Source organism: Accipiter gentilis, chromosome 17 (assembly GCF_929443795.1).
Source record: "Accipiter gentilis chromosome 17, bAccGen1.1, whole genome shotgun sequence".
In the NCBI taxonomy this organism is placed as follows: Eukaryota; Metazoa; Chordata; class Aves; order Accipitriformes; family Accipitridae; genus Astur; species Astur gentilis.
In genome coordinates, this window is record NC_064896.1 from 29710053 (window position 1) to 29723603 (window position 13551).

The 13551-nt window shown below is 47.9% G+C and overlaps 2 protein-coding genes across 2 annotated transcripts in view; one reads left to right on the forward strand and one right to left on the reverse strand.

Annotated features, from left to right (window-relative positions):
- PLCB2 (phospholipase C beta 2) overlaps positions 1-8658 on the reverse strand; it is a 63554-nt gene extending 54896 nt beyond the window's left edge. The window contains exon 1 of the mRNA XM_049821029.1: positions 8646-8658. The gene's annotated coding sequence lies outside the window, so the exon portion shown is untranslated. The remainder of the gene's footprint in view (positions 1-8645) is intronic.
- Positions 8659-9668: 1010 nt separating this feature from the next.
- Positions 9669-11060, forward strand: INAFM2 (InaF motif containing 2). Its single transcript, XM_049821045.1, has one exon. It carries the CDS (start codon positions 9892-9894, stop codon positions 10348-10350), a length of 459 nt encoding a protein of 152 aa, XP_049677002.1. The 5' UTR covers positions 9669-9891; the 3' UTR covers positions 10351-11060.
- Positions 11061-13551: the final 2491 nt, after the last annotated feature.

A 13551-nucleotide genomic window follows, 5' to 3' on the forward strand; every position in this document is an offset into this window, starting at 1 on the left:
AAATCTGCTTTGGTAATATCCAGCCTCAACCTTCCAGTATTCCCCTCCTCACTACAAAGGCCTTTACACACTATATTCCAAACGCTTCACCTCCTTGAGGTGAAACGCACTTGTGAAGCAATGACTTATTCAAGTTTAGTCCTGCAGGAAAGAATGCATTTTCCATCAGAGGCTGCAAAGGAAAAGTCAGGAAGGTTTGCAGGTAGGTCTATGATCTCCACTGTAGATGAAGCTAAAGGTGTCTGAAGCTAAAGGGGCAAAATCTCATCCAGGCATTGTCCTTTGATAATCACCTGTGGGTATCCTAAAGAGAGAATGAAATCCATTTTTCTTCACTTTTGCAGAGAGGTTTGCTCTCGACACATCACTGCTGCCCACAATACTGCTGTGTACACAGGCAGGTTACTGACTCAGCCCAGTGCCATTAACTAATGAGCACATGAATACGCAAACATGGCATGGCCATTGCTTCTTTCCTTTGCCACTCTCCGAGAGATTCATCTTCCTGCCTTACCAGGAAATGCCCTTTTTACCTTGTTTATTGTTATTTGTGCTTTTTATATAGCTTTTCTAGCCCTGATGAATGCAATCAGTGCAGTGTATTTTGTATTATCTCCTGTCTTCCTAGAGGTCAAAATTAGACCTTGAAAATGATTTTTTTATTTCATCACATTATCCAACCAGGAACAACCACCACACAAACACACAAAATAACTACAGATTCTTCGAAAAGAGCTCTCTAGGAAACATTTAACACTGCATGCAACTCCAGCCACTTTTTTTTTTTTTTTCCGTGAGCAAACATGGGAACAGGAAAAAGCAGCAAATGGAATGTAAATTGCTACCAGAGCACAAGAAAGGTCTCTTACTAGGTCATTCTGTGGCATTCGTGGTGTATGAGTGACCAAAGGCAGTAGCACATTCATAAACTACACTGACAAATCCAAGGCCGGGTGTACTGGTGGGAACAGACTGTGAAGGTGCATCAGGAGGCTTCCATCTAATGAGGCATGTTCACAAAAAGCAGCACAGCTTCCCAGATATAAACACCAGTTCTGACACATGCCACCTTGTTAGCACTCAGGGCATACACGACTAGGTGAGATGTCAGGTTTGATTATATTCTGCAGTTCACCATTTGTGGGTTTTAAGATTCCAGTAAACAAGCTACAGTTGGTCTCCAGGCTCACATGGCCTCCATAGTATTTTTCAGCTGACAATGAGGCATGCACCACGGTCTGCAGAAAATTGAGGAATAATACTGTTACATAACCAAAACCATTTGGACACCTCTGCTGGAAATGTGTACATCCAGAAGACTGAATGATTATTAAACCACTGGATCTGAAGGAAATATTTTCCTGAGCAGAATGGCCAGTAATACAAGATCTATCTGAAGACAACACAGCATTAACAAGGTGTCCTGGTTTCAGCTGGGTTAGAGTTAACTGTCTTCCTAGTAGCTGGTACAGTGCTACGTTTTGAGTTCAGTATGTGAAGAATGTTGATAACACTGATGTTTTCAGTTGTTGCTCAGTAGTGTTTAGACTATAGTCAAGGATTTTCCAGCTTCTCATGCCCAGCCAGGGCACAAAAAGTTGGCACAGGACACAACCAGGGCACCTGACCCAAACTGGCCAACAGTGTATTCCATACCATGGGATGTCCCATCTAATATAGGAACTGGGAAGTAGAGGCAGGGAAGCGCCACTCGGGGACTAGCTGGGTGTCGGTCAGCGGGTGGTGAGCAATTGCCCTGCGCATCATGGGTACATTTCAATCCTTTTATTACTACTGTTGTCATTTTATTAGTGTTATCATTGTCATTATTAGTTTCTTCTTTCCTGTTCGATTAAACCATTCTTATCTCAACCCAGGAGTTTTGCTTTTTTTCCTGCTTTTCTCCCCCATCCCACTGGATGGGGGGAGTGAATGAGCGGCTGCGTGGCGCTTGGTTGCTGGCTGGGGTTAAACCACGACACAAGGAATCCCACTTAACCTCATTGCCAACAAATCTTCCCCCTTTTCACAGGCGTACAACATAGCAGGACTGAACTTTCTGCTGACATCTTCCATGCTTTCTGCTCCTGGAACCATCAGAACAGCCTCTCCCCTAGGACTTTACAGCTCCATTTCCAGTCAAAGCCTGAACCGGGATGGCAGAAGTGTGAAAACAGTAAGATGTTAAGAATCAGCTCCAGCAGAATCAGGAGTAGTTTCAGACTGCTATTTTAATTCAGTTAAATAACTCTCCCTTGCACAGGGTTATCAACATGAGTCCAGCACATCTTCCTTATTCAGCTACCAAAGCCAAGCACATGGAAGTGGAGAAAATAAAAAAGTAACAGCCGCTTTTGATTTTTTTCTGCAAGGAAAAACTACTGTGAGATCAGGGAGTATTATCACATCCAAAGCTACATTATTTTAACTAAGTGAAAACCCATGTTGACCTTGTATATAAAAGAATCTATTTGGATCTTTAAAGCAGTTAAAACTTCATGGTGTCTTAGTGTTAACTCAGTAAGGACCAAAACTTAAGCCAAGTCAAGCTGACTTTGAAGAATGAACAAGTTGTTGGGTCTAACCAAGAGCTTGGCTGCATTAAAGACTGGCCCCAAAGATGGCTGGAGCAATCATGTACAAATGAACCACTGAAAAAAGGACCCTTCTCCATCCTGAGGAAGAAAAAAAAATAATAAAAAATCAAACTATCCCAGATTGAAACAGCAGTAACCCAGACTAAACCAGGATCACTTTAGCTTCAGGGCTGCATCATGAGATTGTGGATAAGGCTTCCCAAGAAAATCCTGTTCCAGTACTTGCAGGGGCAATCACAAGCTGGTGCAACTCTGAATAAACTGTTGTCATTCTGCAAACATTATAGGTTGTATTTTCAGACAACCTATGTGTGCTCTCCCACACATACATGTAAGCAAATCCTATACATATACATGTATATGTATAACTGTGTGCATGAGGGAGAAGCACAGCTTGTACACATTCATTCTCCATGCATAAAGGTGGAGAGGTTCAGCTTCTTCAGACCATGAAAACCAGAGGCAAAGATGCACAGTCAGATTACATGGCCATTAATCATCAATTCCCTATTGCTTGAAAAGTGGTGGTTATTTCCAAAACCTCAGAACTGTGTTCAGATGCAAAGTGTGTGTGGGTGCGTATATGCACATTTCCTCCTTGCGAAATGAACAATGAAGTCCTGATTTTTTACTCTAGATTCCTGCCCAGAGACTGTGTTTAGAGTCACAACCACAGACAGAACAGGTTCACACGCAAAGAGAAACCACAGACAGCACAGGTTCACATGCAAAGAGAAACTTTTTTTTTTTTAATTAAAAACCCCACAACATTTACCCTCTTGAAGTCCTGCACTTAGTGAAACAACTTTCCTCTCCACAAACTGATGCGTGAAGCCTACAGCTCAGAGCGCTGGGAACCCCTGGGACTAGAGCTTAACATGCAAGCAAATGGCAAAGTTTCTTGTTTCAGTGAATGCCCAGAGCACTGTCAAGCCACCCTTGTCAGCCTTTTCTCAGTTTCAGAAATGTGCCATGGAAACAACAGGCAAAACACAATTCATGTTTTCTGGGAGAACTCCCTGCCTCCAGAAAGCTGCCTGATATACGTCTCCACTCCACAGCACCCCAACCCTCAAATTACACCAAACAAAAGCAGAGCCTCTGAAATGTTGTGAGCACCTCTGCTATAAAGCTAATGGAGTGGTTCTCCCCACTCCAGAGTCTGAACCATTGTCTACCTACAGGAGTTTCTAAACATTAAAAACAAAACAATAAATTCTTTTCAGACATATTTTTCACTCTCAACAGTTTTCCACCAAGGAAACATACACTGTGCAAGGCTCTCCTGCAAGTAGGACATACTCTTTATACTGTGCGGATGGTTCACAGGATAATAAAATGGCTCAAAATGGACCTCACCAAAATTGATGATACAAGGTTGAAGCTGCTGATGCATCACTACCCTGAGCTACCAGGAGCTTTCTGTCCAAGGCCTCTATCCTGAGCAAAACCAGACTTCTTGCTGTTGTATCTCAAATTCAGCATCACTTCTGCCTTCCCCACCCACCCTATAATCTCTGCAGATCACCTTCCAAGTCAGTGCAAGACAGTGGGTTGTGCAAACTTCACTTACCACAGCTAAGTCAGAAGCTGAAGGAATTAAAAGAACATCCCCAACCTCCCCCCATCTGTTATTGGATTAACAAGGGAGACAGCACCTTCCCACATAAGACTGAGGAGATTTTGAAGTGTAAGAGGAAAATGCCAGGGAAGGACAGAATGTGATTCCCTGCAGACTCCAAACGGGAGACTGGAACAACAGTGTGAAATAAGGCATATTTCCTTTAGAAGAGCAGACAGCAAAGCGTGAGAGATTGTCCCGTCAAGAGCAGAGACATTCTCTGTGACAGAAGGCTCAAGCCTAGCGACGTATTTGCTCAATGACTTCAGCCAAGAAAGAGAGATGAATTTAAGCATACCTGTTCCATCCTTTAAACATTAGGAGGCAGGTAGAAAGACCTCATCCATCTCTCCCCTCCCCAGCTCACAAATGCAACCAAGGAGACAGTAAAAACCGCACCGCACAGCCAATAAGTTTCAATTCTTTATGAAGTCTATAATCTGCCTGTAGAAGTCACACTGCTGGAGGCAGACACCAAGAATAAAAACCAGGGCCAGAGTTCAGACAAGGTAGTGTACAGCATCATGGTAGTGAATTATGATTTTAGAGTCACACAAGCTAACCTAAGTAGAGTATCAAACAGCACAACTCATGGAATAAGCTGATCATCTGCAGGGTGTCACATCAGATGGCCTCCTAATGACAGCACAGGAAGGAAAGGCAGAGTAGCTGCCTTTGCCGAATCAAAAGCACGGGGGCAATGGGACTGTGGGAAGCCATCCAGCCCATCCCTTATCCCAGGGCAGGATCAGCTGTGACATTTATCAGCTCTGACACACATTAGTTCAGAGAGCTTCAGGAGGCCTCCAATAACTGTGAAGGCTCAGCCACCTCCCAGGCAATCCAATCCAGTGTTTCAAGGTCTATACAGAGGTAATATCCTTGGCCAATAATCTTCCCTTAATTAAGTCTTTGTCCTGAAGCACTAGATGCTATCCACTGACTCTGAATATGGGAAATCAATAATACAAGTTTATTTAGCTACATCCTTCAGGGGCCCTTGGAGAGCAAACAAATATCCCATTGCAACAAGTAGCACCAGAATTCAAGCAATGCTGTTCAGTCAGTAGGTGGAACACCATATCTTCAACATTCTCAGGCACTTGGGTTTTGAACTAAACACAGGTGTAAGGCAGTAATTAGCAGGGTTGTAAGTAAATGAGTTTTCTAGTGGACCCTCAGACCAGAGAAGTCAAAAATTAGAGAAGCTTATAAACAATAGGACCCTGAAGAGTACAGTGTTTGGACTGTCCTGGGAGAAAGGCTAGATGTTCAAGGGCTATACAGCTCTCCTTTGTTGGCAGGTCCAGCCCCAGGGTGCACCACATGCCCTTGACTCAGTTTTTCTCGGGTAATTGATCTCCTTTGTGTTCTTTAGGCAAAAATCTCAGAGAGGACTAATTTGCAAGCTTTGTCTAGTGCCGGACACATTCACTGACTTCACAAGACCTCTGAGCTCTGCAGCCCAGAGCTCTATTTCCGCACCACAGGAGCCTGCTCAACGTGCAGCTTGGTATTTCTGCTAAAACCCAGAGGAAAAAGAAAATGTCATTATTGCAGCTCTGGCTTCCTGGCTCTCATTTGCCTTTATGGGTGGTTGTTAGCAGGGAACTAAGTTTAGGAACAGAAGGCACATGCCTTCTGGCAGCTGGCTACACTTGAACAAAAGGACCTGGAGAGAAACTCACACCTATTTATTTGTTCACGGTAAAAAGAAAAGCTTACACCTGATTTTGGCAAAAGCCAACAAGACTCAGTTTTTAATGAACACAAGCCTTATCTTATTCAAAGCTGAGACAGAAGAGGACTTGGCATAGAGAGAGCCTTAAGAACACTGAATTTCTTTAATAATACCACAGATTGTTGTCTTCTATGAAGGGTAAGTCTACACTGCAGCCAGGAGGCACACTGCAGCCTGAATAAGCAATGCATAAGTGCAATGGGGAGATGAAGGTGCTAGGCTGAAGGTAGAATGTTTCTAGAATGACACACTTCAGTTTTAAAACAACTACAGATCTGTAGTCCTGAGGAATGAAGGGGAGAGGAGTAAGAGAGTTGGGAAGGCAGGAAGGAGTGTAACTCATGTTGAATTATCTCTTGCCACATTTTCTAGCTGGAGCAGCTTTAGTTGCTCCTAGAATCTACATTCAAATGATACGAGGTGTAGCAGGATCTCAACCACACCACACTCACTACCTTTGCTGGGACTGTTTCTATAACTACATTGCATGTCCTTAGCAATGGACATGCTGCATGACATGGACAACCGAGTCTGCCAAGACCTCCGCTGATGGCAAAGGAGTGCTATTAACTGTTGGATTTATTAACAAAGTTTTGGTGAGTAGAGGAAAACAAAAGCAGCACCAAAGAGCAGCAGTCATTTGCACAGAGATTAAGAAGGATTGGTTTCCTTCCCTGAAGAGGGGAAACTAATTTTGGGGACATAGGACTAAGATATGCAGCTCTAACTGCTTTTTATTACATTGATGCCTACCACCTCACTGTTACCTTCTGTGCCTATTTCCTGTACCAACCTGCTGACTCTTTTAAACATCCTTTATCAAACTCAGCATAATATACATTTGAATACCGAGCGACACCACAGCTCTGATTTTTGTCTACCAACTTCTAGACACTACAACAGGGTAGAGTTAAGCAATAAAGGAGGACATAGCATCTCCAAAGACAGACTTAAAATGTGGGAAGACAATATGGACTAGACAAGCATCAGGCAAAAACCGTCAAGACCTCATTCAGCGCCAGAGGAACCACCTGTATATGTCAATCCTCTCCTCCAACATTCCAGAACTAGAATTAAGGAAGAACATAGGGAAAAGACTTGCAGGAAGTAGTAATTCATCATCCTTTCACCACTGACAATGATAAACTGTATCAGTGGCCACACCAGAGATCACAGACAGCACAAGGGTTTGGAATGAACCGATTTCCGCACAGAAGATTTGAGGAAGAACTGTGAGTGGACACAGACAGCAGCCCAGTGAGGCTCTGCCTCTGCCTGTCTTTGCAGCATTCAACAGCAGGAAAACGAAGGCCAGCAAGAATGTGAATACAGACCGGCAGCTGAGGGGATGGATTAAAAAACAAGCTGAATATCTAAGAAATTGTGCTAGACAAAAGAGGTCAAAACTCAATCTTAAAATACTCTGTAGCACAGAAACCAAAAAGTCTCTGACCTCAAAATAAATAGCTCAGTGACATACGTAAAGCAGAGGAAAGGTGTGCTGAAGTCCTAATCAAGTCACAGAATTTTTCTTTGAAATGCAAAGAAAAGATGGAGCAGGAGATGGCTGCTGAATGAAATAGGAGAAGCAAGGGGAAAGGGACTGGAGCAAACCCATCATCGAGAGAAAACAGCCTGAAAAATCAGTAGAAAATCCACTTTGAAGGAATTGCTATAAATCCACATGTACCACTTAACTTAAACATATACAGCCCAAGAAAATTTTGGTATAGAATCTATAGAACAACACAGAAGATACATTTTTATGACTCAGGAAAGCTGTGTCAGTAGGATGACAACAGCTCACGATATTCAGCTGTACAAAATTCGACTTCAACAAGAAAAATGCAGTCAGGTGTAATAAATCAGGGTGAGAGAGATAAGGGGGCCAGCTCATGCTATTCAGGTGTGTGAAATTTGCCTTCAACAAGAAAAATGCATTCAGCTGTAATAAATCAGGCAAGAGAGATAAGGAGGCCCATAGAAAATTCCTAATACCTACTAACAAATGTTTCCCAGACATACTGGGTTACAGCAACATTTCATGAAAATTAAATATTTCAGGAGGATAGAGCATGTCATTAGCTGTTGTTCAGAATCATTTAGGTTGGAAGGGACCTTTAAAAATCATCTAGTCCATTCCCCCTGCCATGGGCAATACACCCCCTCTGCCCTGAACAGGCAGCAAAATTACTGCTACCCTTGCCAGTGCTGGCAAGGCAGCTGTTGTCCCACATTTGCATAGCTGCTCTCTCCCAAAAAGTTTAGTCCCCCAAATTCCTTTGCCCTTGTAAGAACAATCAGCCAGGTGCCCCTCACTGAGGGGCTTCACAGCCCCTTTCAGAAGGCTCCCTTTGCTGCTGGACACTAGGAGCTCCCTGCCATGCCCCGTTGAGGGTCAGTGCACACAGATCATCACTGCAGTGCTACCCTTCCACGTGCACACAGCAGCCCTCGAGCTTTTAGTGAACACAAGCCACCTTTTCACAAGAATTACAGTTATTTTGAACTTATTCCATTTTATTCCCTAACATACCTTCTGCCCCAGTAGTCTTACTCAGAGCTGCAAGCTTCATACTTCTTCCTGCAAAAACTCAAGAGGTTTTCCCTTTCTCTCCCAACCCTCCATATTTTTTCCTGCTATTGAGAGTAAAAATAAAATGCTACTCAGAACTCAGTCACTCACTTCCTCTGATGTCTTTCTGGGTGACAGTCATTTCTCCAGCTGCTGTTAGCCTCTTTCAGAGCTGCAACTCCTTGTTTACAAGAGGTTTTCTGCTGCAAGACACCTGACTGGCCTAAGATTTAAAGGGAGGGAGAAAAAGAAAGTTATTGTAAAAGGAGCAACTAAATCATTCTTGGAAGTAAACATCTTGCACCATAAAGAAAAAAATAAAAAGGCTAATCCACACCCCAAAACAGCGTTTCAGCTGTCTTCTGGACAAGCCAACATAACGCTTCTGTGGGGGACTAACACACAGGGAGTAAGGTCAATCCGTATCCTCATAGCAGCTTTAGATTGTATCAGTAGATTTGGGATCAGCCCAATTTGAAGGGAACGAAACAGTCTCTCTCTCCAAAAGTTGCTGCTTAGCTAGGGCATCCTTCAAGCTTCACAAAAATTGCAGGCAGCATCACGTACCTGCAGGCAGGGAGACACCGAGTAACTCCCATTGAGAAGAGAAAGCAGAGGGGAAGATTTCTAACCTCCTCCTCCTACACTAGCCCTTTGCCAGGAGCCTTCCTCACGCTCACCCCTCCTTGCAGCGCTCCCCGGGCTCACAGCCCGAAAAGCAAGCCTTAATTTCGGAACGGCTCGGTAGAACACCTCCCGCCCTGCAGACCCCGGGGGGCTAGCTGCCGCCGCCGGAGCAGGCAGAGCCCTAAACCACCCCTCAACCCACATACCTACCCCTACCCTCCGCCCCGAGCTGACCCACGCACGGCGGCAGAGGGCAGGGCGGGGACGGGACGGAACGGGACTCTGGCAGGCAGGCAGACCCAGCGGGGTAAAAGGACCGGACCCCCCCCCCCCCCACCGGACACCATCGCCTCTTCACAGACCGAGCGACCGACCCGCCCGCCCAACGGCCGCCGCGCGCCCCCTCAGAGAGCGCCTCAACGGCCGCGGCGCGCGCAGCGACCACACCCCGCTCCCCAGAGCGAGCCGGGTGCGCGCCTGGGGGGGGGGGGGGCGCGGTTGGGGGCGCGTTTGGAACATCGCCCCTTTAAACACAAACCCTCGCCGGGCGGTGTTGCCCCTTTAAGCTCCGCCTCCTCGCCCCCGCTCCGCGGAGCTGCCGGAGCAGCGCGGGCCGCGGGTAGCGGCAGCATGTCCTGAGGCGAGCGAGCGAGCGGGCGGGCGGCGCGGAGCCGGGCCGGGCCCCACCACGGAGGGGTCGGTGGAGCAGCGGGCCAAGGGCCGGGCCCCCATGAAGGAGAAGGAGTCGGGGGCGGAGCGGGGTAAACCCGCCACTTACACCGGGGACAAGAAGGCGCGCATGGCGGCCAAGACCAACAAGAAGTGGGTGCGCCTGGCCACCGTGCTGGCCTACGTTCTCTCCGTCTCGCTGGCCGCCATCGTCCTCGCCGTCTACTACAGCCTCATCTGGCAGCCGGTGCGCGGCGGCGGCGGCGGTTCCGGCTCCGGTCCGGCCGCCGCCGCCGTTACCTCTCAGCCCCGCGCCGCGCCGCCGTCGCCGGGCCCCGCGGTCAGCCAGCCGCCCGCCGGACCCACGCAGGAGACTCCGCCAGCGCCGCCGCGGACGGGCCCCGACCCCGCTCTCGCCGAGACGGACCTCCCGGACGCGGCGGCGTCGGCATCGTCGTCGGCGTCGCCGCCGCCGCCCGGGGCCGAGGCGGCCGCCGCCGCGCTGCGCCGGAGCCCCTGAGACGGCCGTCAGCGCTCGTCCGGCCGGCCGGCCGGCGGGGAAGACGGGCCCGGCGGACGGCGGGAGGCGGCCGCGCTTCGGCCCGGGAGGCCGGTGCCGCCTCCCGGGGTCCGTGTGTGTGTGTGCGCGGCGGGGGGTTGCTCCCCGCCGGGGCCGGGAGGCGGGGGATGCAGCGGCCGGGCTCGGCGGAGGATGGAGGCCGGCGGCGCGGCTGCCGGAGGTGGGATCGCTCCTTCGCCCCCGCGCACCGGCCGCGCTCGGCGCTGGGGAGGCGGCACCGCGACCCCCGGCGCGGACGAGCCCCGAAGAGCTCGGGCTGGAGACTGAGCCGGCCCGGGGGCCGGCGCGGGAAGGACGTGTTTTTACTTGGTAGGACTGCGGTATTTCCCCCCCCACACACACACTCCCCGTTTTTCCTCGAAAGGGAATTTTGTGGCTTCGGGTTTTTTCCTCACCAGGGCTAGCTTCTCCCTTTGAACCCGCATTGAATTCCTGCGCTATTTATGCCAGTCTGTTACCTATAAAAGGATGTCGGTGTCCAAGATTCCTCACTATTTACAGGATCAGCTGGGAACAATACGAATTTAGAGGCTGTAATCCATTGTTTAAGTAAAAACAGTTTTGTTTAACAATGAGCATAAACTTATTTAAAAACCTGTGAAAGGTAAATTGACTTGTTTACGATATTAAAATATTTTCCCAATATGAAAGTCTCTGTAATACAGTATGTTCTCTTTGGTGGTGGGAGGTTGATTTGGGAGGAAAGTCGAACTGGAAGGGCTCTCCGGGTAGCAAAAGTGGTTTGCCTGCTGTAATGGGCAGCTGTGGCATATCATGTTGTTGATTCATGTGTCGTTGGTCTCCTTAGGTGAGGCTGGAGAAACCTCCATATGTGCCTAACTCCCGCTAATCATGGCAACTAAGCATTGGTGATGAAAGAAGGTTTGATCTTTCCTGACAGAAGCAGGTGGAGCTCTCGCGGTGGGCGCTGATGGGCAGCTGCGGCGGTGTGCGGTGCGCTTTGTGGTTTGTACACCCTTGGTCTTGCCTGCGTGGGATGGCTGAGCCTACAGACTGTCACAGCACCTCGGTGGCACCCTGGAGCCCGTGCCATCAGGAGGTAGGTCTGTGCCAGCCAGCTTGTGATGTGCCCTGGGCAGGCTTTCCTCCCGGCTTGATGTTTTCCTGCCGTGTAATCTTCAGAAATGTTCTGTGCGGCCCTATTCCTTGATGAACAGTGCAAAAAAACCTGGCCTTTAATGACTGTAGGATGAGGGCTATCAACTAGGAAACTGTAAGACCCCTGTCATTCTGAGCAGCTGCTTTTCAGATTGATGATGGTTTTGGTTGAATGCCTTAACTGTGAGGCTCCCGGGCTATTTGCGTCCCTGTGAAATGATCCCTGGAGTTCAGATTTCCTCTGCTGAGGGATAAAAATGTGCTCTAACGCGGTGTATGTATTTCAGTTGTGCAAATCGCAAAGGTACTGTAAAGTGCAGCACTTTAAAGTTGGGGAGGGGTGGGAAAACAGCTGTTTCATACCTAAATCAGTATGCTTTGGACTGGTGGTGTTGTGGTAAGCCTGCATTGTCAGCTGGGCGTTCCTTTACAGCATCTGTCAAAGGTAGAAACCAGGAACAGAGGGCTTCCAGAAAGAAATTAGGCAAAAGTGTATGGGGAGTGTTTTGGGTGTGATCTTCCACCCTCCTTTTCCATTTTCTGGAGAGCATGCAGGAAACTCTGTATGTTGTTAATGCGCTAGAAAAGAAAGCTAGCTGGTGGGAAGGAAAAAAGATCACGCTTAGTCATTTTAGCCAAAAGCGTGCATGTGATCGTTGCCACCTTTCTGCAGGGCAGGTGGAAGAGCTGGTGAAGGAGCTGAAAGCCCAAAGCTGCCGCTGTAGCAGGTGGCTGCCCTGCCGTCCTCTTCTTACCTCCTGAGCTGCTTCTAAATTCTTCCTGTTTACCCACTGCAGTGGACGGGCTGGTGGGACCCTGGCAGCAGCATCAGATCATAGCTGGGTTTAGCTCTGCTTGTGTCTGTTCTGTAGCAGTGGGTGATTTTGTTGCCTTGGCAGTTCTGCCTGCAGCATGTTGATACCTGTTCGTGGGGCTGCCACACGTGTGCAGGAGCTCTGGGTCCTGGTGATAATGATGCTGTTTGCTCTCCTTGGTATATACCTCTGGTTGTAGGGAGAAAGGCTCCGTCTCTAAGGGAGGAATGAGTAAAAGAGAAACAAACCAGGCTCATTGCTTGGTGCCAGTTGAGTTTCGTCTGTTTCTTGGCTCTGGTACTAAATGCAGAACCAGTTGGGAAGCATCTCGGGAGGGAGCTTGTGTTGTAACTTTTAAAACTGTTGAAGATAAATAAAAGCTGGGTGGAATTGCACAGATGCTGGGATTTCTCTGGTCCTGGCCTGCAGCTCAGAACTGGTGAGTCTACAGTGGCTTTGAACAGTACATCCAATGTATGCTGGATATACACAGACTCCTGGCATTTTTCACTTTAAATACAATTGCTCTCAGAAGACTAATAGAGCATGGCTGCATAGAGCAGATGGAAGAGGAAGTGAATTGAATTAAATGGGCTGCATGGCCCTCTTCCAACCTGTCATGTAACTGCGGAGAGATGCCTTGTACTCAGGAGCAGGAACAACTTAAAGCTTTTCACCTGGTTTGTGGTTTTAGTGGCAAAGGATCTTTGGGACGGTGATGGTGTTCGGAACCGCTTTATCAAAGGCAATAGACCCATTGCTGACAGTTGCCTCCCTTTCTGATGCTAAAAATAGTTGATGAGCCAGTACGAAGATGGTTGTGGCTGTCTTCATTCCTGTATGAAAGTGCAGGCTTGATGAGTTCTCAGACTGTGTTTTTTGCATCTTCTCTTCTGCTGACAAATTGAGATGTGAAACACTGCTATTTCTGTACCTGTTACAACTGGCTTTGGAGCATCCTATTACTTCACTACTGTTGTACTAAGTGTGCAACAGGGCGGAAACTTTGTCTTGCAAAGATGCAGAAGGATTGTGGACTCCTGGCCTAATGGCCAGGGAGCTTTTGTGATTTGAGCAGCCTCGTTTTTCAAAGCCCTTTTGGACCTAGATTCTTGTGCTAAAATCTCTTCTACGTCCCTCCCCTAGCCAGGAATCATAGTCCTCTGTAGGAAAATATGTTCCCCTGGAGATACTGCTGTTGCCAGCC

Bases quoted from the DNA above. Each gene is read 5' to 3' on its own strand.
- INAFM2 (XM_049821045.1), top strand. From the start codon at position 9,892: ATGAAGGAGAAGGAGTCGGGGGCGGAGCGGGGTAAACCCGCCACTTAC.